Raw genomic sequence first — 25,218 nt, 5'->3', positions numbered from 1 at the left:
GGGATGTGGGAGCACAAAGGTGGGGCCCTAAACCAGCCAGGGAGGGTCCCAGAAGGTGCCCCAGGGAAACAGGGCCTAAGCTGAGACCTGGGGGGCAACGGAGGGTTCACCAGGCAGGGAGGGGGAGAAGGTGTTCCGGTGGAGGGCACCACACGGGCAAAGGACTACAAGTGAGAAAGTGGAGGAGTGCAGTGCTGAGGGTGGCTTGGGAGGAATCAGTCTCCTCCACTCTCCGTGTCCCAACCCTGGCCACTCTCAACAGAGACGCACGTACATAGAACTTCCAGCGTCTAGCCTGTGCACGAGAAGGACCCTATGAGATCACCCTTCCAGCCTCTTCTTTTTCACCATTAATGGACAGTTATGTGCCCATGCGAGGTGCTGGGGATGTGGGCCAAGCACCTGTCCTGGAACAGCATCTCTTCTAGTGAGGGGACCACAGACATGTGACCTGGAAGTCAGATGAGCTGGACTAAAAATGCTTTAAGCAAGGTTCTAGATAGAGTGGTCAGGGAGAACACCTTTCTGTCGAGACCTAAAGGACGAGAAGGGGCAGCCACAGAGAAGCTGAGGGAAGAGCGGGAGCAGGAGCGTGAGGCAGGGAAAGGCCCCGCATGTGAAAGGAAAGGGCAGGAGGCTGGCGTGCCCGGAGAGTGCGGGCGAGCCAGGCATTAAGTCAGGGAGGGCCTCACAGTGCCTGGATTTCGGTCTGGGGCCCTTTGCAATTAAGCAGGAGAGGACGATTCACATTTTCAAAAGATCACCCTGCCTTCAGATTAGATTGGAGGGAAGAGTGGGAGCCAGAGGGCCAATCTGTAGAAATCCAGGCAAGAAGTGGTGCAGGCTGGGAATAGACTGTGGCCGGAGGAGGAGGAGGCGACCAGACAGAGGTGTTCCACGGGGGCACAACGGCAGGCTCTGTTGTTGACTCACCTACAGAGGTGAGGGGAAAGGAGGCACTGGGGTTGCTCCTATCTGTGCTTGAGCAGCCGAGTCCGTGACAGTGGTGTTGACTGACTTAGGCACGATGGGGCCGGGGGAGAAAGAGGTTTGACGGCTGGAGGATCTAGAGTTCCATCTTGGACCTACTGAGTATGAGATGCATGTTAGTTTCCTAAGTCTGGCACCCCAGGGACAGGTTGTGGCTGCAGATAGGAATCTGGAATCATCCACATATGGCGGGAGCACCTACAGAAAGTGTGGTAGGTAGAAGACTCAGGACCAAGTCTGACACCCCCAACATGTAGAGGTCAAATATAGAGCGAGCCAGCCGGAAGGACTGAAGTGAGGAAGTTGAGGTGCAGAGAGAAGGGACATGCCCCTGGTCACAGAGTGGGAGGGGCAGCGGAGCCTGAGTGAGGACCCACTGCCCCACACCTCCCTGGTGAGTGACTCCCCTCACCTTTTAGACACCAACGAATGCATCCAGTTCCCATTCGTGTGCCCTCGAGACAAGCCTGTGTGCGTCAACACATATGGAAGTTACAGGTGCCGGACCAACAAACGGTGCAGTCGGGGCTACGAGCCCAATGAGGACGGCACGGCCTGTGTGGGTGAGTAAGGCCCAGCCACGGTCCAGTAGGACAGCAGGAAGTTGTCTTCCACTGGGGAGCTTTGGGGAGGCCCCAGATCAACGTCCCCATCCCCTGACTTCTCCTGGCCGGATGGAGTCTCCTTAGACCCCCGTTGGGTCTCCGGGGAAGACCATGACAGAGGTGGAGAAGCCCCACCATCTGAAGCGTCCGTGGGGTGCTGTGCCCTGGCCAGAGGCCGCCGTTCTTCTTATCTCTCCCCTCATCACGTTTCCTACATGTTCCTACCTTACTGTTAGCCCGTCTCTTCCTACCAGGGATGTCAACAAGCTCCTACCACTCATCTTTGTCTGAATTTCTGAACTGGTATTTGTCTTCTTCCTCCCAAATGCTTCCCCCCACCCCCATCCCACCCCCATCCCCTTTCTCTTTTTCCCCACTCTCTCTCTCTCTCTCCCATCCTTTTTGCAGCTCAAGTGGCCTTTTTAGGTGGGTATCCTTCTGCTGCCTTTAGAATCTCTGAGCCTCTCTCTCGGGCCTCGTATCTTTCTCTAGGCCTTGGACTTTGCCTTCAGTTATATGCACTTTAAATCCCATCAATAAAGGAAGAAAACTAAACTAACAACCTTTGTGGAACACTAAATCTCTCCTGCTGCCTGTCTCTCTCTCCACGCCCAGTAGACGCTGCTGTGCGCCCCCTCTGAATGGACTGCAGGGGTGGCCATCTTTAAAAAGGGAAGTTTGGGAAATACTGGTATTTGTGTAATCTTGTTTGTGAAGCCTTTCTTTGAATGTTTTCTGAGAAAACAGAAAAGGAAAGTCTCCCCTCTTACCCCCATCTACCCTCCCTCACTTCTTCGGAAGAATCAAGATAGTCCTGTCTTTTCTGTGTCCTCCAGTGTCATGAGCACCCTATTTTGCCCTTAACAAAGATGGCTCCTAAGCGGTTGCTTGCTCAGTTGATTCACTCCTGTATCATGTGCCTGCTGGCTTGGCCTGTGCTGTTTCTGCTCTGTGTGCCCCAAGCTCCTGCGGTAGAGAAAGCCTTATTGGAGTTGGCGGTTATTATGGGAGGGGGAAAGGTGGCCCTTTGGGACTCTTGACAAAAATGTTAAAGTTTGAACTTGCCACATCTTCCAGCCTCTTTCTGGAGAAATTATGCCAATAAACTCTCTGCTGGATATTAGCGCCTAGCTGGTGAAAACAAAAATGTGTCTGGGGCAAGCGGATGCTGGTTGGAATGCCGAATTCGCAGCAGCTCCTCTGTCAGGGGCCCTGGGAGAGCGAATCACGAGACAGGGAAATGTCCTGTGTATGAGCAGTGGTTTGGGTATGCGCACCGGTGTTCACATTTGTGGGCCGGGCTTTGGGCCAGGCAAGGGATGTAGGAAGAGCAAGGTGCAGATGTGGAGGGAATATTCTGGGCCTTTTACAGGAGGAAGTTGCTTCTCTATACCGTACCTCAGTTTGCATAATCTAAATAATGAGAGGTTTGGCCTGGTGTATCCCCAAAGCCCTTTCCTTTCTAAGACCCTTCAGTGTGTGGCTGGACAGAGATATGGCTTGTCTCAAGTTACCCTGATTTCTAGAAACAATCTTGCAACGTGGTCTCCTCTGCAGTATGCTTAGAAACCCGGAAGCCTCTGTAAGCAGAGCACCCTTTGGGAATGATCTAACGCCAGAGAACGTTTTCACAACCAGCCTCGGTAGTGAAGGCTTGTTATAAATCACAGATCTGTTCTTCGGGGGGAAAAAAGTTGCCCCAAGATATAATAAAATCACACTTAGGAATGCAGCAAGCATTTTAAAAACATATCTAACCAAAAAATGACCATTTTCTGGTATAATAATAATATTCCCAATAAATCACAAAATATGAATTCCTCATAACTAGTGCTGTTTTTACACTCAGAAGAGGAGCTTAAATGAAAAGTTTTAAAATAAAAACAGCTACATTTTCACAGGAAAGCATAGAACAACTTAAAAATTGCTCCATTTCTGGGAAGCCCACTCCTGTGGGTTCAGGTGAAGTTAAAGGTCTGGATGGGCCCGGAGCTGAGGTTCGGAGAGATGAAGCCATCTACCCAGGTCACAGCTCCAGCCACTCCCCAGCCAAGGCTGGAGCCCTTTCCTACCACACCGTCTTGTCAGGGGCCAACAGACCACACTGTCACTATTCAAACTATTCCCTAGTCATTCTGGAAACGGCTGCCTTTTTTTAGAAATGAACAAGTAGATCAAAGATAGCAGGAGAAGTAAACCCCAGACCCACAGAGGTGATGGTTCCAAATGTCGTGGTAAATGGCAAGATAACAGTGTCCATGGACAGACCACACACAACAGCATGAGAAGTAAGGGACAGGACAGCTCGTGAGATGGCCTGCCAAGGACATCAGAAAATTCAGGATGACAGCAAACATCAGAGGATACCTTATAAAGTAATAACCACGAATCCTCGGGCACTGAGTTTCTTACAACAGGGTATATTTGTGTCGATTTACCCTACTTGGTGGGTGGGGACAGATGAGTTACAAAGAGGCACTCCAAATCCCCTCAGCTACCAAAAGCACAACTCCACCATCCCAAGTCTGGGGCAAGAAGGCTTAGTCTGGATGTGATCCATTCAGTCAACAAATATTAGTTGAGCACCTACTATGTGCCAGGTACTAAGCTAGGCTCTGGGCATATGATGGCTAAGTAGAGGTGACATGGTTTATTGTCCCCACATGGTCTTGCTCCATCCAGATGGAGGAACCCAAGGCATGGGATGAGAATAGGACTTACAGGGTATTTCTGAAAAATCTAGGCAAGTGCTTCAGTTTCCACACCAGAAAGCAAGCTCTCTGTATGTGTTCACTCGTTCAAGTATTCATTCAGCAAGCGTTCATTGCGAACCTCCTGGGTCCCTTCTATGAGGAAAGTGACAAGGTCCAACAAGGGGGCCAAGCCCCCTGTCCCCAAGATACTTGTGTTGGAATAAATACTAGGCTAAAAGATAGAGAGGCCAGGCAGGTACTGACCCAACTGAACAGTCTCTGCCCTCCAAATAATAAGGCTTCCCCAGTGGGTCAGGAATCCAGGCTTTCTGAGCCAAGGGCCTCCAGCCCAGTGCATTTACTGGTCTGTGTTGACCTGGCCATAGAGGGGTGGCCCCAGAGCCACGCCCAAGCTAGCCAGGTGCAGGATCACCATCCCCTTTCCTCTAATGCTCCTTCCTCTGACCCCCACAGGTGCTACACCCTTGCCTTCCCCTTCTGAGCACAGACAGGCTTTTCTTTGTCTCTTAGCCCCACGCAGGCTGCTGACATCTTTGGTGTCTTATGCTGGACTTGAGTTTAAAACAGAAATAGCAGGTGCGTCCAGTGCAGACGAATGGCGTGGACCTGCAACAGATCGCGCAAACAGGGGAGCTGGGCCCCATTTTGGGAAGTCCCAGCTCACTCTAGTAATAAGAATAAGAATACCATTTTTAATTTGCCCAAGAATACTCCTCTTCCCAGGAATGTGCCCTTAACATGGCACGTAGCCACAATCAGCGAGCTTGGCGTGTCTGGGCCAGATCTAAGCTCTTTAGGAGAATCAGCGTGTGTAATCCTCACCACAATCCCAAGCGGAAAGTGCTATAACGATCCCAGGTTTACAGAGAAGCTAAGTGGCTTGTCCAGGTCACACAGCTGGGACAGACAGAGGAAGGCCTCCATCTGAGTAGTCTGGCCCCCCAGCCTAAGCTCTTAACACGGACCCTTCCTTCCCGTTTGGGGTGACTAACCAGTTACACAAAAGTCACAGTCTATCTGTGTTGCCCAGGGGCAGGAATGGGTTGGGAAGGAGGAAACAGAGTCCCTAAAGAGCCCAGGATCTGTGACAAGCGCCACACGGTCACCCTCCAGCTGCGAGAAGACATCCTCGCATCAGCCAGCGTGGCTGTCCTTAGCGAAGGAACACGGGAACCACCCGCACAGCCTCTCCAAGTGCCTACTAAGCCTCCAGCCCTGCTCTGGGGAGGTGCCATTCTGAGGGCCAAGAGTTTGATTATGTGTCACTCTGGCTGCTATGGCCCCCTCCCAGGGTCTGGGCATCACACGCTGACCAGCACCCCTGGACTGTGGCCCCAGCAAGATCTCCGCTCCAGACTCCGAACAGGGCTGTTGGTCACTTCTCCAGAGCTGCATGGACACAGGAGGACGAACGCTTCGTTTTCTCAGGGAGCCGGCTGAGTTTGCCCAGCAGATCCCAGAGGGATACCCCACCCAGACTGTCGGCCGAGTCCCTCCCCTTCTCTCCCTCCCCAGGGTCAGCCATAGCTGTCCCTTTCAGGGTGGGCCAGAACCCCAGCCACATCTTGTCAGGGCTGATGCTGGGTCTTCTTAGCAGCAGGTACATCCCAGAAGGGGAAGGAGGCGAGAGAGCACGGGCCGCTTGACTCCACAGTAATGCCAACCTCCTACCGCAGCCATCCCCTTGAGGAACTGTGGCTGAACAGCAAAGTGGTCAAAAGGTAGACCATTGGAGAAAAATGAGAAGCTGGAAGAGAAAAAAACCCTCCTCGGGGAACGGAGCGAACATTTACAGAATGCCTGTCGCATGCCAAGAACCTTACATATATGTCCCCACGAATCCCCACACCCGTGCTAAGGGCTAAATGTTATTCATCAGTTTTATCACCAAAGCAGCAGAGGCTCAGATAGAATAAGTTCCACAAGGTCACATGGCTTATTAAGCGGTAAAAGCTGTGATTCAAACTGGCGATTGTCTGGCCCCGAAGCCTATGTTCTTAAGCCTCCAGGAAACGACACCTGGGCAAATTCTGTAACCAGCTGTCACTCAGTATATGCAGTTTGGACGTGTGCTGTGTGTTGGGTGTGGTTCTCGTGGCTGGGCCGACACTGGCCGACTCCTGATGCCCCGGTGACATAGAGCAGGCAGTAAACAATATGCTAAGGGTATAGGGCTATGTAGTCAGAAGATAAGTGCTCTTGGAGTTGGGCGCAGCGTGAAGGCACACCGAGGGGCTAGGATGGAGGCAGACGGGCCCTTTAAATAGGGAGAGAGAGAGTGGGCCTCTGGGAAAGAGGCATTTGAGCAGAAATGTAAAGTAGGTGTGCTGGCCTCCAGCCTCAGCTTTCTCATCTGTAAAACGGGGATAATACCTACCTCACAGAGTTGTTGTGTTAAACACAGTGCTCTAAAACACTTGGCATGGTGCCTGGCACACAGTACGCCCCAGGATCTCGCATGGCTCCCAGCACTCCCTGCTGTGGCCCAGGCCACCTGGGCGTCTGCAGCACGGGAGACGTGGAGGATCCAGGGCCACCCTTGGGGAGCTGACAACTTTGCAGAGAAGAGATCTCAGGACTGAAAATGGCCATAAGGGAGCAGGGCAAATGCTCCCAGGACCTGAGCTGCGGGGACATTCAGCCTAGGTGTCACGCAGGGCCTTACCCAGGGAGGATAATCACAAAGTACACCGAGCAGGGAGAGGGTGCCACTGACTGGGCTGCACAGAGCACATGTCCACCGGCAGCTCGTGAACTGGCCTGGGGGTCACCCCTTCACCATCACAGAAGTCCTAGGACATCAAGTCCAGAGGCACCTTAGAAGTCATTTAGTCCTGCCTCATCCTTCTCAGCTGTGGAAATGGGCTCAAAAGGAACAGTGACTCCCCGAGGACCACAGCGGAGCCAGGAATTTGCTGCCTGCGGCTCCTCCTTGCTCACACTGCCTCATTTTCCGGAAAGCTTCAAGTATTTCAGATGCACACTTGTATCAACAGTGTCAGAAATATGGGAAGGCAGAACTTGTTCTTTCCATGGTGCCGACCCAGAGTCAGAGTCAGGGTAAGGGCCCCCTGAGTGAACCGGAGACCCATCCTCGGCCCATGGAACGCAGCCGGGAAAGAGCTGAGTGAAAGGGCTCGGTGCACGGAGGGTCCTGCTCAGCTGAGAAGGGAGGCCGCAGCCAGGGTCAGCAGCAGGGGATGAGGGTGGGGATGGAAGGAGGACCCGTATCACCTCTTCCCAGGAAGTCCCTGCCCAGAACCTCATGAGCCCAGCCTGCCTGCCAGAAGGAAAGTCGGGCCCAGAGTAATTCCTATAAAGGGAACTCACTGTTTTTCTCCATGCCAACCATGAAGGACTTACCACCCAGAACCATCTCATGTATCTGCCCCCACCCCCCACCCCCACTGAAAGGTCTAGGGACTAACACTCCTCCCTCCACCCCAGACCTGGGTGCAGAGCTCCTGGGGAAGCAGAAAAGCCCAGTCACATCGTCCCCAGCTGCCCGTGGGGACCGCAGCACAGGAATAAGCTTGGGCCACAGGGAGGAAGGTAAACCCCACACACCTTCATTGTAATTCCTGGTCCCCTGGCTCAAGCTTTATAGGCCTTGAAGGCAGGTGCAGAGAGGAAACAGGGAGGAATGGGGGTCTCAAAGCCTCACCTCAACGCAGAATGTGTCTCATGTGCCAGAGTATTAGAGACCTGGTCCAAAAATCCTATGGTCTTCTCAACCTCCCCGCTTCCTTCCTTCCATCCTTAAAATGTTCTCTTTGCCCTAAGACTCTGGGATCAGACAGACTGAAGCTTGACTTCCAGACACCTCACCTACATGCCCTATAAGTGACCTTAAACAAGCCGCTTCCTCTCTCTGAGCCTCAGTTTCTTCCTCCACAGAACGGAAGCATAACAACCTCACAGAGCTGTTGAGATAAAGCATGCACGGTGCTCAGTGCAGTGACTGATCACATGCAGATATTGTTAGAAAATCTGTCCCAGGCCCTTTAATCTGTTGCCTTCACTTCTAGCACTGCCTGGCTTTACAACAACCCATAAGTCATTAACTGGGGCAATGCTAAACCTCGAAGGCTCCTTCCCAACGAGACACATCCATCACTCACATGCGGAGCTCATTTGGGGACCGGGTTACGCAGTATCTTCCCTTTGAAGAGCTCCGGCTCCGTATTTAGACTGCACTAGGGAGCACAGGGCCGATCGGTATCCATCCATTCACCCGCCTCTCCAGGGTCTGCGAGCATCCATCTCAAGCCAGGCAGCCCTTTTGCTCACCTCTGAACCATCAGTCATCTCCCGGTACCCATCTTCTCTGTATCCATCCACTTATCCGTCCGTCCAGCCATCCGCCCACCCATGGGACTTCACTCTCTAGGGCCCCACGTCCAGATTTCTAGGCAAACATACGCAGCCCCACGAGGATTTACCCACCTTACAACAGTGGTGTTCAGGGAGCATTGAGCAGGGGCTGGGTGGGGTCAGGATGCATGCTTCCTCCCCTCCCCTTTTAGGACAGGTGGAGATCATGAGCAGAGCCATGAGATCACGGCCAAGCAACTCCTAGCAGCTGCCCAGCACAGGGGACGGTCCAGCATCCCTGCCTCTACCCTTTAATTGAGTTAGTTCACCTGCAGTTGAATTGTTATCATTCAGTGGCCACTTATCTGTCTGTGTCCGCCTGAGCAGCTTTGCAGGTCAATTGTTCCAGGGGCCAGAGGATTTCACATCCGTATATACCTGCCTCTTCCTGCTTCCTCCTTTCCTGCCAACCTTCTGGCGAACTGCATTTTGTATTTACCTGCCAAGGGCATAGCACTATGACAGGCACTTGGGGCAGGGGCGGGAGGTGCTGAAGGTGAGGGAGACAATATCCCTACCCTCCAAGAGTTTACCAAGGAGCGGGGGACAGAGGGAAGAAGGCCATTGCCATTCACAAGGTCCAGTAAGCTATAACATTTCCCCCTTCCAGGGCCTGACACAGGCTGCTCTCAGGTGGTAGCTGGTCTCCAATCACTTTTCCATTACAGAAATCGATAACTTGAATTACTCCAGAATAACTAGCCCCATCATGCCTCTGCAAAGCTAATTCTTCTGTATCCGCATTTCCCCCACGTGCTTCTCCCCGGGTATGGAATCCATTTTTATGAGGCAGTGCAGGTAGAATGGAGTTTTTCACCCGACTGTGACACACTGGCAGAATGAGAGCAGGATTTGAGGTCTAACACTTAGGTTCAGCTCTTTACTCTGACACTTACTAGTTGTGGGCACTCGTCAATCTACCTAACCACCTAGAACATCAGTTTTCTCATCCATAAAATAAGAATCCAAATATAACCACCCACCAGAGTGTTAGAGAACTAAATGGAATAATAAAGTACATGAATGTTCCTGGCATATATTAGGGAACCAGTGAACCCGTGGACAAATAACTGTTTATTCTATGCAAGAATCTGAAACCTGGCTATAAATCTGTGTCACGAGGCCGCGGTGTAATGAGGTCCTAGTGTAACTTCAGCAATAACAGTAATATTTTACTTGGGAGAAATAGATTCTCATTCACCAAGATGCATTTTCATCGTGCACTCATTTTACAGATGACAGAGCTGGGACTCAGGATAGCTGAGTGCAGCGCTAGGGTTCGACAGACTGGTGAAGGCTTCTGACTCCCCCTTCCCATTCTTCCACAGCCTCCGCGGTCCCTGGTTCAGTCCCTGACTCGAAACCACAAGGCCCCGTGCAGGTCCAGGCTGCTGTGCTAAGTTCTGCCATGGGCAGGTGCTAAAATGACAGGTCCATGAAATAGCCCCTTAGAGGAAAAGCCATGAGCTCGGCACAGTCCACCCCGGGCGTTGCCAAGAGAATACATCCTCCCAAAGTTGCCTGAGAAGGGTCCTGTGGAAACCTTAGAAGGCTGGACTCTGAAGGAAAGCAACTAACACGACGAACACCTATGTCATGACAGGCACATGCTAGGCCAGATTCCTCAAAACCAGTTGTCAACCACTTCTTAGTGGGTGGTCACATACTGCTTTGAGAATCTGCTGAAACCTGCGGATTCTCTTCCCTCGGATAAATACACATTATTTTGCAAATAAGTGCAGGGGGCGGGGTCAAGGTTAAGAGCTCCTGGTGTAAACCTGGGCCAGTTTGAGATTTTCTTAGGGGGCACCTGGGTGGGTCAGTCAGTTAAGCATCTGACTTCGGCTCAGGTCATGATCTCACGGTTCGTGGGTTCTAGCCCCGTGTTGGGCTCTGTGCTGACAGCTCAGAGCCTGGAGCCTCCTTTGTATTCTGTCTCCCTCTCTGTCTCCTCCTCCCCAGCTTGCTCTCTGCTACTGTCTCTCTCAAAAATAAATAACACTAAAAAAAAAAAAAAGGTTTTCTTAGGTACGAGAGATGTTCTAATCTTCTGGGGGCCCCACCCCTCATTATATCAGGATAACATATTTCACAACTCACACTGAATCACACACACACACAGACACAAACACACACACAATCAGAGTTGAGCTGAATTACAGTGGACTGTTTGACAGGGTTACATTTTGTAGATATGTAATGAAATATTAATTTCAGTTTTGTTTTCTTTTCCTATTTTGGACCCAATAAGCTTTTTTGGTAAATTTTATTGAACTGTACCATACCTGTAGAAAAATACACAACTCTTTAGTGTACAGCTCAATGAATTCTCACAAGGTGATCCCGTCTGTGTAACCAGCACTCTGCTGGAGAAACGGATTATGAGCACCCAGAAGCTTCCCCAGCCCCTCTTCCATTCAGCACCCCACCCCAGGGAAGCTGCTCTCTTAACATTTAACATCACAGATTAACTTTGCCAGTATTAGAACACGTCACAAGCAGAATCACAGCTTGTACTCATTTTTCGTCTTGTTGCTTTTGTGGAACTGATAACTTTTATTTGGGCCTCAGACATTTTCAGAGGCCTGTGAAATGCTCATAGCTCTGGGCACTGTCAAAATCGGGGTCCTCGAACTTATTTTCATGCTAGAGCCTCCAGGAAAACTTTTAAAAAGTCCTGATGTCCAGGCTGATCCTGAGAAAAATGAAATCAGAATCTCTGGGGATAGGACCAGACATCAGTGGTATAAAGATGCGAGGCACTGGCCCAAGCAATTTTGCAAAGAATTAGTACCCCTATCTTACAGCTGGGGGAGGAAACTGAGGCTCACCGAGTCTCCACCATGTGCTACTCTCATAAAGCCTGAACTCCAATTCAGGTCCCCCTAGGAGTGCTATTTGCATTGCCTTCATGCTCGGTAAATAGTAAAGCCCAAACAAACGAAGTGTTGGTGCCTCCTACTAGAAACTTTCCTTACTCTAAGTCCTTCCCGAGCTCTGGACAAGGGAGCTAGGGTTTCCCAGGAAAAAAGCAGTACCCCAGGAGCTGGCCATAGGGGGAGTGGCCACCAACTGGACTCCGTCTTTGCCCCCCAGGGTTTGGGAGCCCCGGGGTTGTTTCCCAGGCTGTTTTGACTCCGGGGTGCAGTGCACGATTCTGCCGCTCGGCGGCACCACAAGCTTCTGTAAACCTGTGGTTTTCACACACCACGAAGGAAGCTAGAAAGCGGAGTCTGACAGCAGTGACTACTGGGGAATGGCAGCCGGAGCTTCCGGTGCGGGGTGGGGGGGGGGGTGTTCCTCTGCTCCCTGGGGACTGACGGGGCCAGTTCCTGGCTGGCGAGTGGGATGCAGAGACGTGGCTGTGACCCAACCCAAGGCAGAGGCCACTTCCCCCATAACTGAGCCAGCAGAGAACCAGGGAGAGAGAAGCCACACCTCAGCTGCTTCTCCCTGCTCTGCCCTTCACCAAGCTGCCCCTGTGGGCTCCGCAGTTGGAGAGCACAGCCCACTCGCACTTCTATGTTGCCTAGAAGTTCCAGCCCTGGGCTTGGAGGTAACAGGCACAGTTCCAAGTCCACATTCCTTCCCTGGGAATCTGCCAAATCCTATCCTAGGATGGCTGAGGACCTCAAGCTCTGATGGGGTCCCTAAACCTGGATTAACGTTGCCTAAATTCACAACCAAGCTCTTCCACTTCCTAGTTGTGTAACTGGCCAAGTTATTTAACTTCTGTAAGCCTCAGCCTCCTCATCTGTAAACTGGGAATAACAGTCCTCACCATACGATTGTTGTGAAGATTGAATGAGATTATGTGGCGTCTTAGCCTACCGCATGGCACATAGTGATAAATGTTAGCTACTATTGTTTATTATTACAGCGAATTAATAACCTAGCCAACAGGACAGAATGAACCTACTCCTATATTAAAGAACAGCCTCCATTGTAACAACCCCCACACCTGAGGTCTGAGTAGAGGCAGTGAGTCCAGCCTGCCCCAGAGCTCAGGTAAAGGGCCAGCTGCCCCTTAAGAGTCTCAAGCACAAGTGTGAAAGCCACCCAGAGTCCCAGTCAGCACCACTCAGAGGGCATCTCCCCAAAGCACCCACCCTGGGCTGGAGCCATTGTCTCCACAGTCTGGTGAGATCCTCTCTTGGTCCAGAGACCTGAGAGTGTGACTCTGGCCACCCTGCAGCCTAAGGCAACTTCCATCCCGATGCCATTGGCATGGTGTCAGATTGAGTACTGGGTCAGGAGATCTTGGTTCTGAATTTGGTACCACTGTCGTCAGCTGTGTGAACTGGGGCAAGTGATGTGACTTCTCTGGGCCTCCATTCTGCCCCGTTTAGGTGACCTTTAAATCCCCTCCCAGTCTAGCATGTGGTTTTACCAAAGTATCTGGTACACATAGGTGCTCAATAAATGTTTAGTTTTATAAAATCCAAGATACAACTCTGCTAGGTTCCAACACCCACATGCTTTTCTAGGCTTTAAAACTGAATGACTTCTGTGACCCAACCCCTTAAAGGGCCCAACCCAGGGTCAGAGCTCAAGTAATGAGTATTTATCTAATCATTACTGACTTTTGACCTGGCTTTCAGTCAAGCTGCTCCCTCCACCCAAGGCTGCGAGTGCCCCATAAGGCTGCAGATTAGAGGGTCCAGAGTGTAGCCTCCCCACGAGACTACAAACTCTAAGAAGGTAGGGTTGGTCCTGCCCGCGTCAGCCTCACTACTAGTTCAAGAACACGCTCAGCTCCACCTCGTTGGCATGAGGGGGGTGGGCAGCCAAGCATCCTCTCACTGGGGCCCTGGGGCATAGAACTGGCACCCCATCCAAATCGGGGAAATAAATGGCACAGAGCCTCAAGCTGGGCAAGTCCTTTTATTGGAAAAAGAAATAATAAAACCAAAGGGCACTGCATCACCTGTGCCCAGCCATCCCACAGGCGAGGCACAGGTCAGACGTAAGGCCCGGCCACACAGTGGGCCAGAATGGGCCTGGGCCTGGCTGCAGCCCTCTGTGGGGGATCCTTGGACCAGGACCTTCCACCTCGGGCTCAGGGGCTTCCTTCTCTGGCTCCCTGGGTAGGCGCCTCCCTCCCACACACTGCTCTCTTGTCCAAAAACCATCGGCCCCTCTTTGGTTCCAGAAAGCTACCTACAGTGGCTGGCTGGTCTTTCACATGCACATGTAGCACCTCCTGCCGGCTCAGGCAGGCAGCCTCTGTCTGTCTTCAGGGCACCGGGACAGGGCTGCTTCCTTCCCACTGGCCACCCTGGGCCTTGGCAGGTGGGGCCTCGTTGGCGGGATGCTTCCCTTCCCTTTGAAGAAAGGAGTTTGCCTTTTCCCCTTCAGGTTGCCAGTTCCTTTGAACATCCACAGAAGCCTTGTTTACACAGCCTTGGAGAGCTCCAGAGCCTGGGTGGGCTGAATGGGCAGCGTGTGTGGCCCTGTTGCCTTGTCATGGGGAGCTTGGGAGAGGGACACAGAAGGTCCCGGAAGGTTGGCTCTGCTCTCCTGGACCCCCAGCTTCTCTTCTGCTAGGATATACACAGTAGAATCAGAAGGTGGGGAGAACTCTGCAGGCAGGGGAGAGACCAGGAAGAAGAGCCAAGCTGGCAGTCCCAGGCAAGGGGCAAGGAGCTTTAGGACATTTATTTACAAGGGGACAGGCTGGCCCCACACAGGGGAGCAGCTGCAGACCATCACATACAAAGATAAGACAGGATGCAGAGAGGGGCAGTTGTTGGCCTGGCAACCAAGGGGAACAGACAAGTGCAAGGTCACATACACATACACATGCACTCACAGGTGCGGCCACACGTGTACACACTTACACTCACACAGCTGCCCTCACACACGTACATCCACGCGGTGCTCATGCACACAGTTACCCATACACGCGTGCACATGTGCGCACAGGGCACTCACACCCACGCACCCTCACATACACACAGGTTCTAATCTCAGGAAGTTGGCTCTGGTTCTGGAGGTTCAAACCTCCCAAGGCTACATGTCTCCACAAAGCGTTTCTCCAGACCCCCAGATAACCTCGCAGAGCCCCAGGCTGTGCACCCCACAACCAGCGCCTGATGTCCTGCAAAATCTCAGAGGGTGGCTATTTCTTGGCAAGGCCAGGGTGGCCTCCAGGCTTTGAGCTCAGGAAAAGGAAGCCAGGAGTCTAGAAGAGGTCAGGAGGGGCCTGAGCAGCTCCTGTCTCCCCAGACCTCGAATCTGGTGGAGGCAGGATCACAAACAGGCAGAGCCCCTTCAGTGGCACCAGAGACAGCAGACACTGGGAGACAGCCACGGGGAGCAGGAGCTTGGGGGCAGAGTCTGGTGGATGTGGGATTTGGAGTGAGGAATCATGCGGGATAGGGGCATTCTCTCTGGGACCTGACCCCCCTCCGGGGTGTTGGGAAAGGAGCTGCAGAAGAAAAGGGCTGTCCAAATTGCGTTACCCCCACCACCCACCCCGCCCCAACTTTCCCCCTCCCCCTGGAAAATCTGGCTACCTGTGACCCAACAGGCCCCATGGAGGAAGTGCCAGGTCAGGAAGCGGGCCTCCTGCCAGGGAAGAGAGGCAGGAGGGAGCAAGGCAGGTGCGGGAAGATGGCCCACGGGAAACACCGGGCCAGTCCCCCTCCCTCCCGCCCCCCCAGGGGAGCAGTGGGGGCCCAGAAAATGACTCAGAAGCGGGTGCTCTGGTAGCGCAGCCGCCGCAGGTCTGAAAGGCCCTCAGTCCGGCCGTACACCTCCCTGCAGGGACTCTCGGCCAGTCACCGGGCCCCCGCCCCACCGCCCCCGCCGCTGCTGCCGCTGCCGGAGCTGCTGCCGCTGCTGGAACTGCCGCTGCTGCACCGGTCCTCGTAGATGGAGATCTCGATCTGAGGCCGGCGTTAAGGAGGGAGCCCCTGCCAGCTGCCGAGAAGGGGCGGACGGACCGGCGAACGGAGGCCAGCAGGGGAGCGGGCGGCCGAGCAGGCGCTGCTTCCCGGACTGCGAGGAGGACCGGACGCCTGGGGCGCTAGACCCCATCCCCTCCTCGCTTCGCTTCGGCTCGCGCTCGGCGGGTCCACAGCGACTAGCAGGGCCGAGCGCTGCGCAGGCGCACAGCCGGGATCAGAAGCTTCGTTCTAGTGGGTCTAATTACCAAACACCCGGACAGGTGGTGTTGCTGCGTGGGAAGTGGGAAAACCTCGGTGTCCCGAGTTCTAATCCTGACTCGCTTTCTCTCCAGAGATGACTTAGACCGGTCATTTAACTTGTTACCCATTAATGACTGCGTGGTAAAATGGTGGTAATAATAGAATCTTGGGGTTGCTTGGGGGACTGATTGAAATAACGTTTGTAAAGCGCTAAGCACAACGCCTGGCACTTAGCAAAAACGCAATAAAAAGAAGCCCCTCTCACAGGGCTTTGTAAACAGATGATTCCTGTCTTTGTGTTTTCTTTACTTTTCCCTCTCAATTTTCCAGTAAATTTTATTTTTTAACCATTCTACCCTGGGAGTGGGATGTGTGCACACTTTGACCACACTTTACCAGGTGGGGTGAGCAGACTTATAACCCATCCCCGGGCCAGCCGCCCATCAAGACTTCATTCTCATCTGTGAAAGAGGGACACAGGACACACACACAGGAGGACATGAGACTGTAGACATGGAAACATGTGCACAGGTCCATGTGTTCTTGAGGGGCAGTACAGCCTCACAGTTAAGTGTGGGCCTGGGCTCAAATCCTGGCTCTGACGTTCACCAGCGGGTGACCCCGGGCCAGTGATTTCACTTCAGTGTGCTCATGGACAGAGGGATAATGAGAGCTACCCACCTTATCGGGGTATTATGAGAATTACATCGTTACAAAGCAGTTCATATGATACCTGGCACATACTAAGCACTGAAGAAATGCAGCCCCGTAAAAGCAAACCCTGAAATTCACAAACGGCATTGATAACGGGGCAGGGGGGGAGCTGATGACCAGTGATATGCGGAATCCCTAGGAATCCCCTGGGCAGAGGCCCCTAGGGTGGGCCCTATTTCTGGGGGTCCTCACCAGGGAGCCCACTGGTCAGCAGCTCTGTGCCCTCGCACAGAACAGCCAGGAAGGATACAACCCTCATCCCGCGCTCCACGGGGTCAGTGAGCAGGAGGCCTCGAGGGGCAAAGATCTTCTCATTCTGCTCCTGGATGTATCGTGAGATCTTCTTCAGAACCTGCAAGGAGAAGGGCCAGGTGAGGCTGAGGGCACAGCGGGGGAGCCCTGGCGAGGGGGTGCAGGGCAGTCCGGAGGGGAGCCACCTTCTCGTAGTGGGTCTCCATGCAGAGGAAGATGAAGTAGGCCGTGGCACAGGCCAGGCAGCCCTCCAGATAGGAGCTGCCCCCGATCTTCTCGGCCTCTGCGTAGAAGCTGTTGAGCGTCTTCACGGTCTCCTCAAAGAGCTGCCGCTCAATCTGGAGGGAGAAAGAGACAGGGAACCAGGTTGAGGTCGGCCTCCCTGGACTAGACAGTCATAGGTAGGAGGGCGGTGGCAGTGGTGGGATCACACCAATGGGGGGAGTGGCACACAGGTAACCGGAGAAGCTGCAGATGCCCATGGAGCACTGCACTGGGAGTCAGGAGACCTGGGGTCCAGTCCAGACTTGGCCATCAACTAGCTATGTGGCCTTCAGCTAATGACTTAACTACTCTAGCCTCCGTTTCCACATTTATAAAATGAGAATGACTATTGGCCTCCCTTGGAAGCAGGAAACTCCCACAATATCATAGACGTGAAGACTTTCCAAAAGCAGAGGATCAGGCAGGAGTTCTGGTGAGTTCGCGTCACCCCCCCACCCATATTGATAGCTGTAAAAGCGCCCAGGACCTAATTGGTAGGAGCTCCCCACGTTTGGATGGGACTCCAACTGCATGAGACTGATTATATGCGACCTCGGGAGTATCATCTCTCAAACAAAGAGGTCACCAAGAACACGACAGCCTCATGGATGTGCACAACTGGGAAGCTGTCCCGCCTGCATCCATAAGCATAACAGCTAATATTTATTAAGCACTTTCTATGCTTTCTATTCTTAAAAGCACTTTCAGGTACCAATGTAATGTTGCGTGTCAACTATACTTCAATTTGAAAACAAATAGTAAGATTTTTATCCATTTATCTGGCAACTATCGATTAAATTATGCAATCGCAGGGCACCTGGGTGGTTCAGTAGGTTAAGCATCTGATTTCAGCTCAGGTCATGATCTCGCAGTTTATGAGTTCACGCCCCATGTGGAACTCTGTGCTGACAGCTCGGAGCCTGGAGCCTGCTTCGGATTCTGTGTCTCCCTCTCTCTCTGCCCTTCCCCCCACTTTTGCACGCTCTCTCTCTCTCTCTCTCTTTCTCTCAAAAATAAACATTAAACTTTTTTAATTATGCAATTGCTTCATCTGAAATAAAGCTTTGAAGAATTTAATTTTTTTTAATTTATCACAATAAATGAACAAATTAACATACTCTCCTGCATTTTTTCACTTTCAGTAGCTCAAAGCTCAGTTCTGTGGTCCAGGCCTCTCAACTGGTCTGTGTGCCCCCAGCCCTGCCCAGGGAGCCTGCCAAAGTCGGATCATGTCACAGCTCTGATGAAGGGCTTCCAAAGCCTTCTCATCTCTCTCCAAGTCAAATCCAAGAAGCCCTTACAATGCCTGCTAGGCCCTGCAAGGCCTGGCCCTGCGTGCCCTGAGCCCGCCTCCTGTCTCCTGTCCACCCAGTCCCCAAGCAGCCACACCAACTGCCCTGCTGCTTCCTGAAAATGCACAAGTCCTTTGTGCCTGTGTCCTCAGATGCAACACTCCTCGCCCAGACACCTCCACCCAGGCTCATCCCTAGAGGCCTAAGGGCTCGCCTTATCTCACAGACCTCCCGCACCATTCACCTCTGCCCAGCTCTCCAAGCCCTGTGCCCCCCCCTCACTTATTTTTCTAGTATTGGCCCCCTCTGGAGCTGCTACATATTCACTTGTTCTATTCTTCATACCCCCCAGTCAAAAATGAACTCCATGACTTCATTTCTATATCCCCAGTGCCTCACATGGAGTAGTTGCTCAGTAAATACTTGCTGAATGCTAAGGGAACTTCTCCAAGGTCACACAGCTCTGACATGAGTCTGTGCTCTTCAATAACCCTACACTAGATTGGGAGGTCATGCTCCAAATTCAACATGGGGTCAAAGTGTCTATAGGCCCATGTTTTACATTCCTCAGAATACCCCCTTCCCCACTCACCACGACAGGATCAGAACCGTCCATCACACAGGTTAGGGATCTTCTGTGCCCATCTAGGACAAAAGATCTCCCTAAGGACAGTCAGAAGCTTTGGGTTCCCAGCCACTGTCCCTACAAAGATCTGGAGTGGATGCATAAGGAAACATTATGCTCCACCTCAAGAGTCACCCTGTCCCAAAGGACAGGTGTGTCCTTTGATGAGATGAGGAGACCCCAGGGCACCCTAAAAGCTGGTTAGGGATCAAATTAACAAAAGGCAGCCCTGTCCCACCTTCCCAAACCCACTCAGATAGGCCTGGGCTGCTGAATGAAAGAGTTGGGGTCTGCCCGCCGCCCTCCAGAGGGCAGACTCTCTAACTCCAGGCCAGTTCTACAGCAGCCCGGGATGAGGGCCATTCACACCCCTGAACCAGGAGCAAAACTGGGCAGAAGAAGCTGACTTGCAAGGGGCTGGTGGTCCATGAGACACCCAGGTAGCGGAGTCTGGAGGGAGGGGCTGTGGGCAGAGCCCTTGCTTGACGACCTGGGCATCAGGATTTTTTTAAGCTCCCCGGGAAATTCCAATGTGCAGCTGGGGCTGAGAACTGCTGCCAAGAAGTAAAGATTCCTGAAGCTGATACCATCAACTGACTAAGGAGTCTGCTTTTGTTTCATAAGCTCTCCAGGTGACTCTTGTGCTACTGATGCTCAAGGGCCACGGAGCCAGGAAATCTCTGAGGCTTTTTCAGCTCTAACTTTCAGTAGGGTGACAGCAAGACAATGTTAGGACATTTTTTTAATTCTTCCATGTGAAGTGACTGAACAAGTTATATGTCACATAATACTTTTATCCTGGAAAAAACTGCATTGGAATAAGTCCCTGAGTTCCATCACAGCCTATGTTCCAAGTATAGAAAAAAGAATCCTTACCCGGCTGTCCAGCTCTGGGGGGAATTTGGTCTGGAACTGACAGATGGTCCCATCGCTGTAGTCTCTCTGGATAAAGACCTTGGTGGCCAGTGAGGCACTTCGCCGCAGCTCCTGCAGATTATGGACCTGAGGAGGGATACAGGAGACTCACACTCAGAGTGACCATCCTCCTAGGTTTGTCCAAGACTGATGGGGTTTTCAGGATGTGGTTCTTATAGCACTAAACCAACAACGTTCCCAGCAAACCTGAATGTTAGCCACCCTACAAGTGCTCCAGGAAACTCGTGGGGAAGAAGAGCTGTGGAGTTTATAGGAGAAGACACCTCAAGCTATCCAAGAGAGATCTAGAAAAAGCCTGAAGTAAGGCAAAAGCTGAGCCAAAAGGGGATGATGGTTCTGGAACCATCAACAAAGCCAGAACAAATCTTAACAAGAGGAAAAGACTTCCTGGTAGCTGGCCCATGTCTTTCTCTTTCTCTCTCCCCCTCTCCCTCCCTCCTCCTCCCTTCTCCCTCCCCCTCTTTTTCACTTCCCCTCTTCCTCTATCCCCCTCTCCCTCCCTTTTCCCTCTTCCCTTCTCCTCCCCTCTGTTTTCCTCCTTCCCCCTCCTTTTCACTCTCCCTCACCCCACCCCTTCCACACAGAGTCTTTCACAGTTTTTTTCACTCACCAAGTATCAAATATTCACAACTCATCAGGCCTCATGTTTGGGGAACCCAACCCTGAAAGAGACTGAGGTCTTAGGCCCCAGAAGTGGGGCTTACAGTAGGGTTGGGGAGGGGAGTAGGACAGAGGAAGACCTAATAGCCCACCAGCTGGGAGGGAGTTACAGCCTGGGTCAGAGAGCACCAGGGACATCTTTCCCATCTGGCACATCTCACCCCTGGAAAGAAAGGGCCCCCAAATGCCCAGAGAAAACCATGGATAAGATAGGCTGAACCCAGAAATTAAAGAAACATCTTGCCTTGGTAGGAAGAAGTGGGGCAACTCTTTTCCTTGCCCACAACTGCAGACTTGACATTGACACAGACTCTAGCATGTGAGGGGACTGGGCTCAATAGAACCAGGCCTCTTTCTTCCACTTCCAGCCTTAGTCACCCACATTTGAAACAAGCATCCCACTGGGTAGAATATGCCAGACATTGGAACCGTGCAGAGACCAAGCCTCAAGGGCAGAGTGAACGCACAGCCAGTTCATCCTGTGTAATTAAGGTGAGTCTATTCAGTCATTCAGCTTTCATTTATTGAGTCCCCACTACTGCCGAGCTCTGGGGATGCTGAGCAAAGACAGTCTGTGAGCTCCAGGGAGGAAGACAGGTAAATATATAATAAATTAGCCTGTGATAAATGCTTCAGAGAAGTAGCATCTTACCCAGAAACGCTTACTCAGGTCTTCCTGAGGTCTGTATTGAGTCATAAAGAAGGCCAGGAGTTGCCAGTGATAGGGAGCAGGCGGTGGGTGGGAAGAGGGTGTAAAGGCAACCCAGACAGAGGGAGATGCTTGTGGGAAGGAACAAAGATGGCAGACAACACAATATACTCCAGTTGACTGAGGCAAATTTCAGCAAGACAGGAGTTGGTTTGTGGGTTAGGCAAGAGCAGGGGGGAATGACAGTATAGAGGATGGTGTGATCACAAAGAGCTGGAGGGGGGCTCTACCAGAGGGGAGGTGCAGGACAGAAGACAAGTTTGCTTAAAAGCTGAGGGAAAGAATAAGTAATGAAAGATAATTGGTAGACCAAGGTTCTGAAAAGGGAAGAATCAGAGAACACTACAAGAGACATTCCTAAATCCAGGCAAAATTTGCTCTGCGTCAGAGATGTGATCCCAGATTACTGGGGCTGAACTGACGAATGTATAGACGCTCCACTTGTCTTAACAATCCTTGACTCTTCTAATCAAGATTGTAATTGGGAAAATCCCCTTGGCATTCACTAGGATCATATGATAACTCTGAAAAATAAGAAAGGCTTTAGTGATATAAGTATGTTATTTGTTACTATGCCTGCTCTATCTGGTTAGGATCTCATGCTTTTATATTTTCCAAAGAAGAGGAAGGGGCTGTGGCCTCCCTCTCTCCTTCTAAAACCAACTGACATGAGCCAGTGGATCTTGAGGATGGATTCCCCTAGCCCCAGAAGGATCATTCAAACAGCTCTGCGAGGGATGCATGGGAATGGGGCATGACTGGGGTAAGAGACCAGTGACTAGGGTAGGTAAGAGGCGAGCTGAAGGGATGAACTATGTTTATAGTGTCCAGGGGAACACCAAAGCAGGTCTAAACCCAGAAAAGTGATGGTTAGAATGGGGCAAAAACAGTGATTCAGCCATTCTGTTATGGATTGAGCTTCTTCCCCTCTGATGGCCTCCTTTGTCTATCTCCTTTGCACTGTGTGCTACCATGAAGGCATGTGTTTCTAGTCACCACTTATTCTTCCTCCTAGGCATACAGTAGGATTAATCCCCATCCTGCCTTGCAATTAGGTGTTGCTATGTGACTAAATGAAATATGAGTGGAAGTGATGAGTTCACATATAGGCTTAGCTCACAAAGACCAGACACTCTTCTGTTACCTTTCATCTTTCACAGAGACCAGGGAGGCCATTTGCTGAAGAAACCACAAATTGGAAAGAGCCTGGGCTCCTGAATCAGCCTGGAAGAGACCTAGCTGCTGATCAGGATCACTTGTCTGGGACTTTACTGAACAGTAATTAAACTTCTAGTTTATTATTCCATTAAAAATTTTGGGTGCTACCTTCCATAGTATGATCTCATCTCTCTTGGCTTTGATCTGTGAGTTCTCAAGTAGCCAGAGTAGGAGAGCTCAGCACCCTTTCCACCCCCAAAAATCCTGAGCCTTAGAACACAGCCTCCGGGGGCGCCTGGGTGGCTCAGTCGGTTGAGCATCCGACTTTGGCTCAGGTCATAATCTCACGGTTCGTGGGTTCGAGCCCCACGTTGGGATCTATGCTGATAGCTAGCTCAGAGCCAGGAGACTGTTTCAGATTCTGTGTTCTCCCTTTCTCTCTGACCCACCCCTGCTCATGCTTTCTCTGTCTCTCAAAAATAAATAAAAAACAGGAAAAAAAAGAAAAAAGAACACAGCCTCTGGGTGGCCAGGGATCTGCATCTATGGAGTCTTGAAGAATTGCTAGAAGGTGGTATCAGATTCATCGTATACTCCAGAGCTTTCGTCTCCCAGATCTATGGCACACTCATCTGTCATTGGCAAAGAGTAAGATTTAAGACAAGGCAGCATCTCCTAGCCCTCCCCATCCATGGTAGCTCAGTTGTGAAGTTCCCAAAGCCCTGATGGAAAGAAGGCCCACTGACCTGGGAGAAGGATACCTGGCTGCTAGTCCAGGCCACATGACTCCGGGCCTCCATTTCTTCAACTAGAAACTGAGAAGCTGGAACAACATAATCACTGAAAGCTGCTCCTAGCCCTGACATTGAAGGGCTTTCTCAGGGATTATGAATGTTTACAGGGACTAAGCATGTAAGTGGGCTGGGTGAGGGCTGTGGCGAATCAGAGAACCATGCCCTGTCTCAAGAAAGCAGCCTACCACTGCCATGTGAGATGTGAGCCCAGGATGTCATGCTTCCAACATCTTAAGAGAAATCATAAATCCAGATTCTTTAATATCTACTATCTTGATTTTTTTTACATTTCCAATAAATGTTTACATTTGTAAGTACTAAGCAGACCAAATAAGGCATGGAGAGATCCATGATGCTCTGAAACCCCATAAGAGGATCCCAGAATATGCCTGCACCTCTATGAGACCATAGGTTCTGTGTCTCCCCTGAGCAGCTCCCCCAGTGTTTCCTAACTGACCCTGACACCTGGCTTTTCATCTACTTCTTACTTTCCTCAACTCTGCCCTCTCCCTCACCGCCATCCTCAGGCTCACTGGCAGCTGGGTAAGGACAGGACCAGTAGGCATTTCATAAGAAAGAAAAAGGCAGTGGTGATATCTGCTGGCACCAGTATAACAGGGATAGGAAGGCAGTGGACCATACACCTGACAGAGCCAACCTGACAGAGGTGGGGAGGAGCAAGCAAGCACTCCCAGTCCCGATCTGCCCAAGAGAAACAGGAGGCCCCATCTGGCCCACATCTCCATCCTCATTAAAAACTAGCTGATTCCAGAGGATGCATTTGAGGCTCAACTCAAGAATCACAGGAGATTCAGCTCATGAACCAACACCATGATCCCTGGCTGGGGTGTGGAGGAGGAGTGAGGATCATGAGTCACAAGCAGCCAAGTCAAGCCTCAGGCTGGAAACCCAGGCACAGGGCCTCCCTTTTTCTCAGCCTACACAAGGGCCCAAGCCCAACCCACTGTCTGCTGGTTGTTAATTCCAAGCCTCAGAGATCAAACCTCCAAATGCCTTGCTTGGATAATGCTACTTGGGTGCATTTAAAAATCTCTTAGGGGCCAAACTCCACCCAGCCAGGTATTTCCCAGTTGTCCTTGGCCATCTGTACTGTTTCTCAGGGCAGACCCTGCTCCCAGTGACATACATTCACAGAGGTTTGTCGCTCAGGAAATGGGCTCATTACAGTTTTCCAAATGAGGTCAGTGTATCACTCAGGAGGCTTCATCCCTCCTCTGAGTTCCTCACACACACACCCCTCCCTAAATGCTAACTCCTAAACAGAAATTAGGAAGCAGCCGTCCATCCAGGGATACAGGGACATCCATTCTTTCTTTATGCTTCTCCTCCTCTCCCTTTCACCTATCTTCCTCTCCATCTGTCTCCCTATCCCTCCCGCTCCTTCTCTCGCTCCCCTTTCCCCTTCTCTCTCCCTCTCCTTCTCTTGCTCTCCTCTTCACCTCTCAGAACAACTTCTGCTGGAACTGTGGACTTACCATTCAGAATCCAAAGGGAATGGCCAAGAAGTTTGGCATGAGGTTTTCCTTCTCCCAACAGGTTTTCCCTGGTAATCTTAACTCAGTCCTAACAGTAAAAACAGCCTGGGGAGAATGACTCACTCCACAGCCCAGATAATGTGCACATTCTGTGCCTTGGCAGAGCTCAGCCTTCCTCCCTCAGTACTGCCAGCAGGGTCCACCGAAGGCCACATTGGGAAATGGGTAACGTTTGTCCTCTGCTCTCCATTCCTTCTGGGCATTCCTCTGTCCCTCTGCCCTCAAGCTGACCCAGCCAGGCTGAACAGAGGGCCTGGGTCCTTCCTGAACTCTTCTGTCCCATCCCTTCCTCCATCACAGCCTCATGTCACCGCCCCTAGTGCCCACCTCTCTCTTGAGCAACACCGTTGGCTAGTTGAATACACCTGGCCGCAGCAGGAAAAAAACACTGACCAGGGAGGCAGAAGACTCAATCTCCAGTCCT

The 25,218-nt window shown here is 51.6% G+C and overlaps 2 protein-coding genes and 1 long non-coding RNA gene across 4 annotated transcripts in view; 2 read left to right on the top strand and 1 right to left on the bottom strand.

Moving 5' to 3' along the window:
* CRTAC1 (cartilage acidic protein 1) overlaps positions 1–16,116 on the top strand; it is a 148,274-nt gene extending 132,158 nt beyond the window's left edge. Inside the window, exons 14-15 of one of the 2 annotated variants that reach the window (XM_029932328.1) lie at positions 1,410–1,553; positions 15,452–16,116. In XM_029932328.1, the coding sequence (XP_029788188.1) occupies positions 1,410–1,553; positions 15,452–15,717 (410 nt within the window). In that variant the 3' untranslated portion in view covers positions 15,718–16,116. Of the gene's footprint in view, positions 1–1,409; positions 1,554–2,003; positions 2,719–15,451 lie in introns of those variants that run through there. The other variant, XM_029932329.1, reaches the window with a different exon arrangement.
* A 604-nt stretch (positions 16,117–16,720) lies between these two features.
* Positions 16,721–21,274, bottom strand: GOLGA7B (golgin A7 family member B). Its single transcript, XM_029920231.1, has 4 exons — positions 21,230–21,274; positions 19,858–19,983; positions 16,986–17,138; positions 16,721–16,900 (listed from the first exon to the last, which is right to left on the bottom strand). Exons 1-4 carry the CDS (start codon positions 21,272–21,274, stop codon positions 16,721–16,723), a joined length of 504 nt encoding a protein of 167 aa, XP_029776091.1.
* Positions 21,275–21,889: 615 nt separating this feature from the next.
* LOC115285752 lies at positions 21,890–23,440 on the top strand. The gene is made up of 3 exons (XR_003905678.1): positions 21,890–22,049; positions 22,447–22,564; positions 22,939–23,440. It is a non-coding gene; the product is annotated as an uncharacterized LOC115285752 (long non-coding RNA).
* Positions 23,441–25,218: the final 1,778 nt, after the last annotated feature.

Source organism: Suricata suricatta, chromosome 2 (assembly GCF_006229205.1).
Source record: "Suricata suricatta isolate VVHF042 chromosome 2, meerkat_22Aug2017_6uvM2_HiC, whole genome shotgun sequence".
Taxonomy (NCBI): domain Eukaryota; kingdom Metazoa; phylum Chordata; class Mammalia; order Carnivora; family Herpestidae; genus Suricata; species Suricata suricatta.
Note: the sequence above shows the minus strand (reverse complement) of the source record. Positions and strands in the feature narration are given on the sequence as shown.

Excerpts from the sequence above, each read along its gene's own strand:
- GOLGA7B (XM_029920231.1), bottom strand. The coding sequence starts at position 21,274 with ATGACTCAATACAGACCTCAGGAAGACCTGAGTAAGCGTTTCTGG. Across the intron at positions 17,139-19,857 it reads CCCCAGAGCTGGACAGCCGG|ATTGAGCGGCAGCTCTTTGA; the intron begins GTAAGGATTCTT and ends TTCTCCCTCCAG. Across the intron at positions 16,901-16,985 it reads TGGAGACCCACTACGAGAAG|GTTCTGAAGAAGATCTCACG; the intron begins GTGGCTCCCCTC and ends TTCTCCTTGCAG.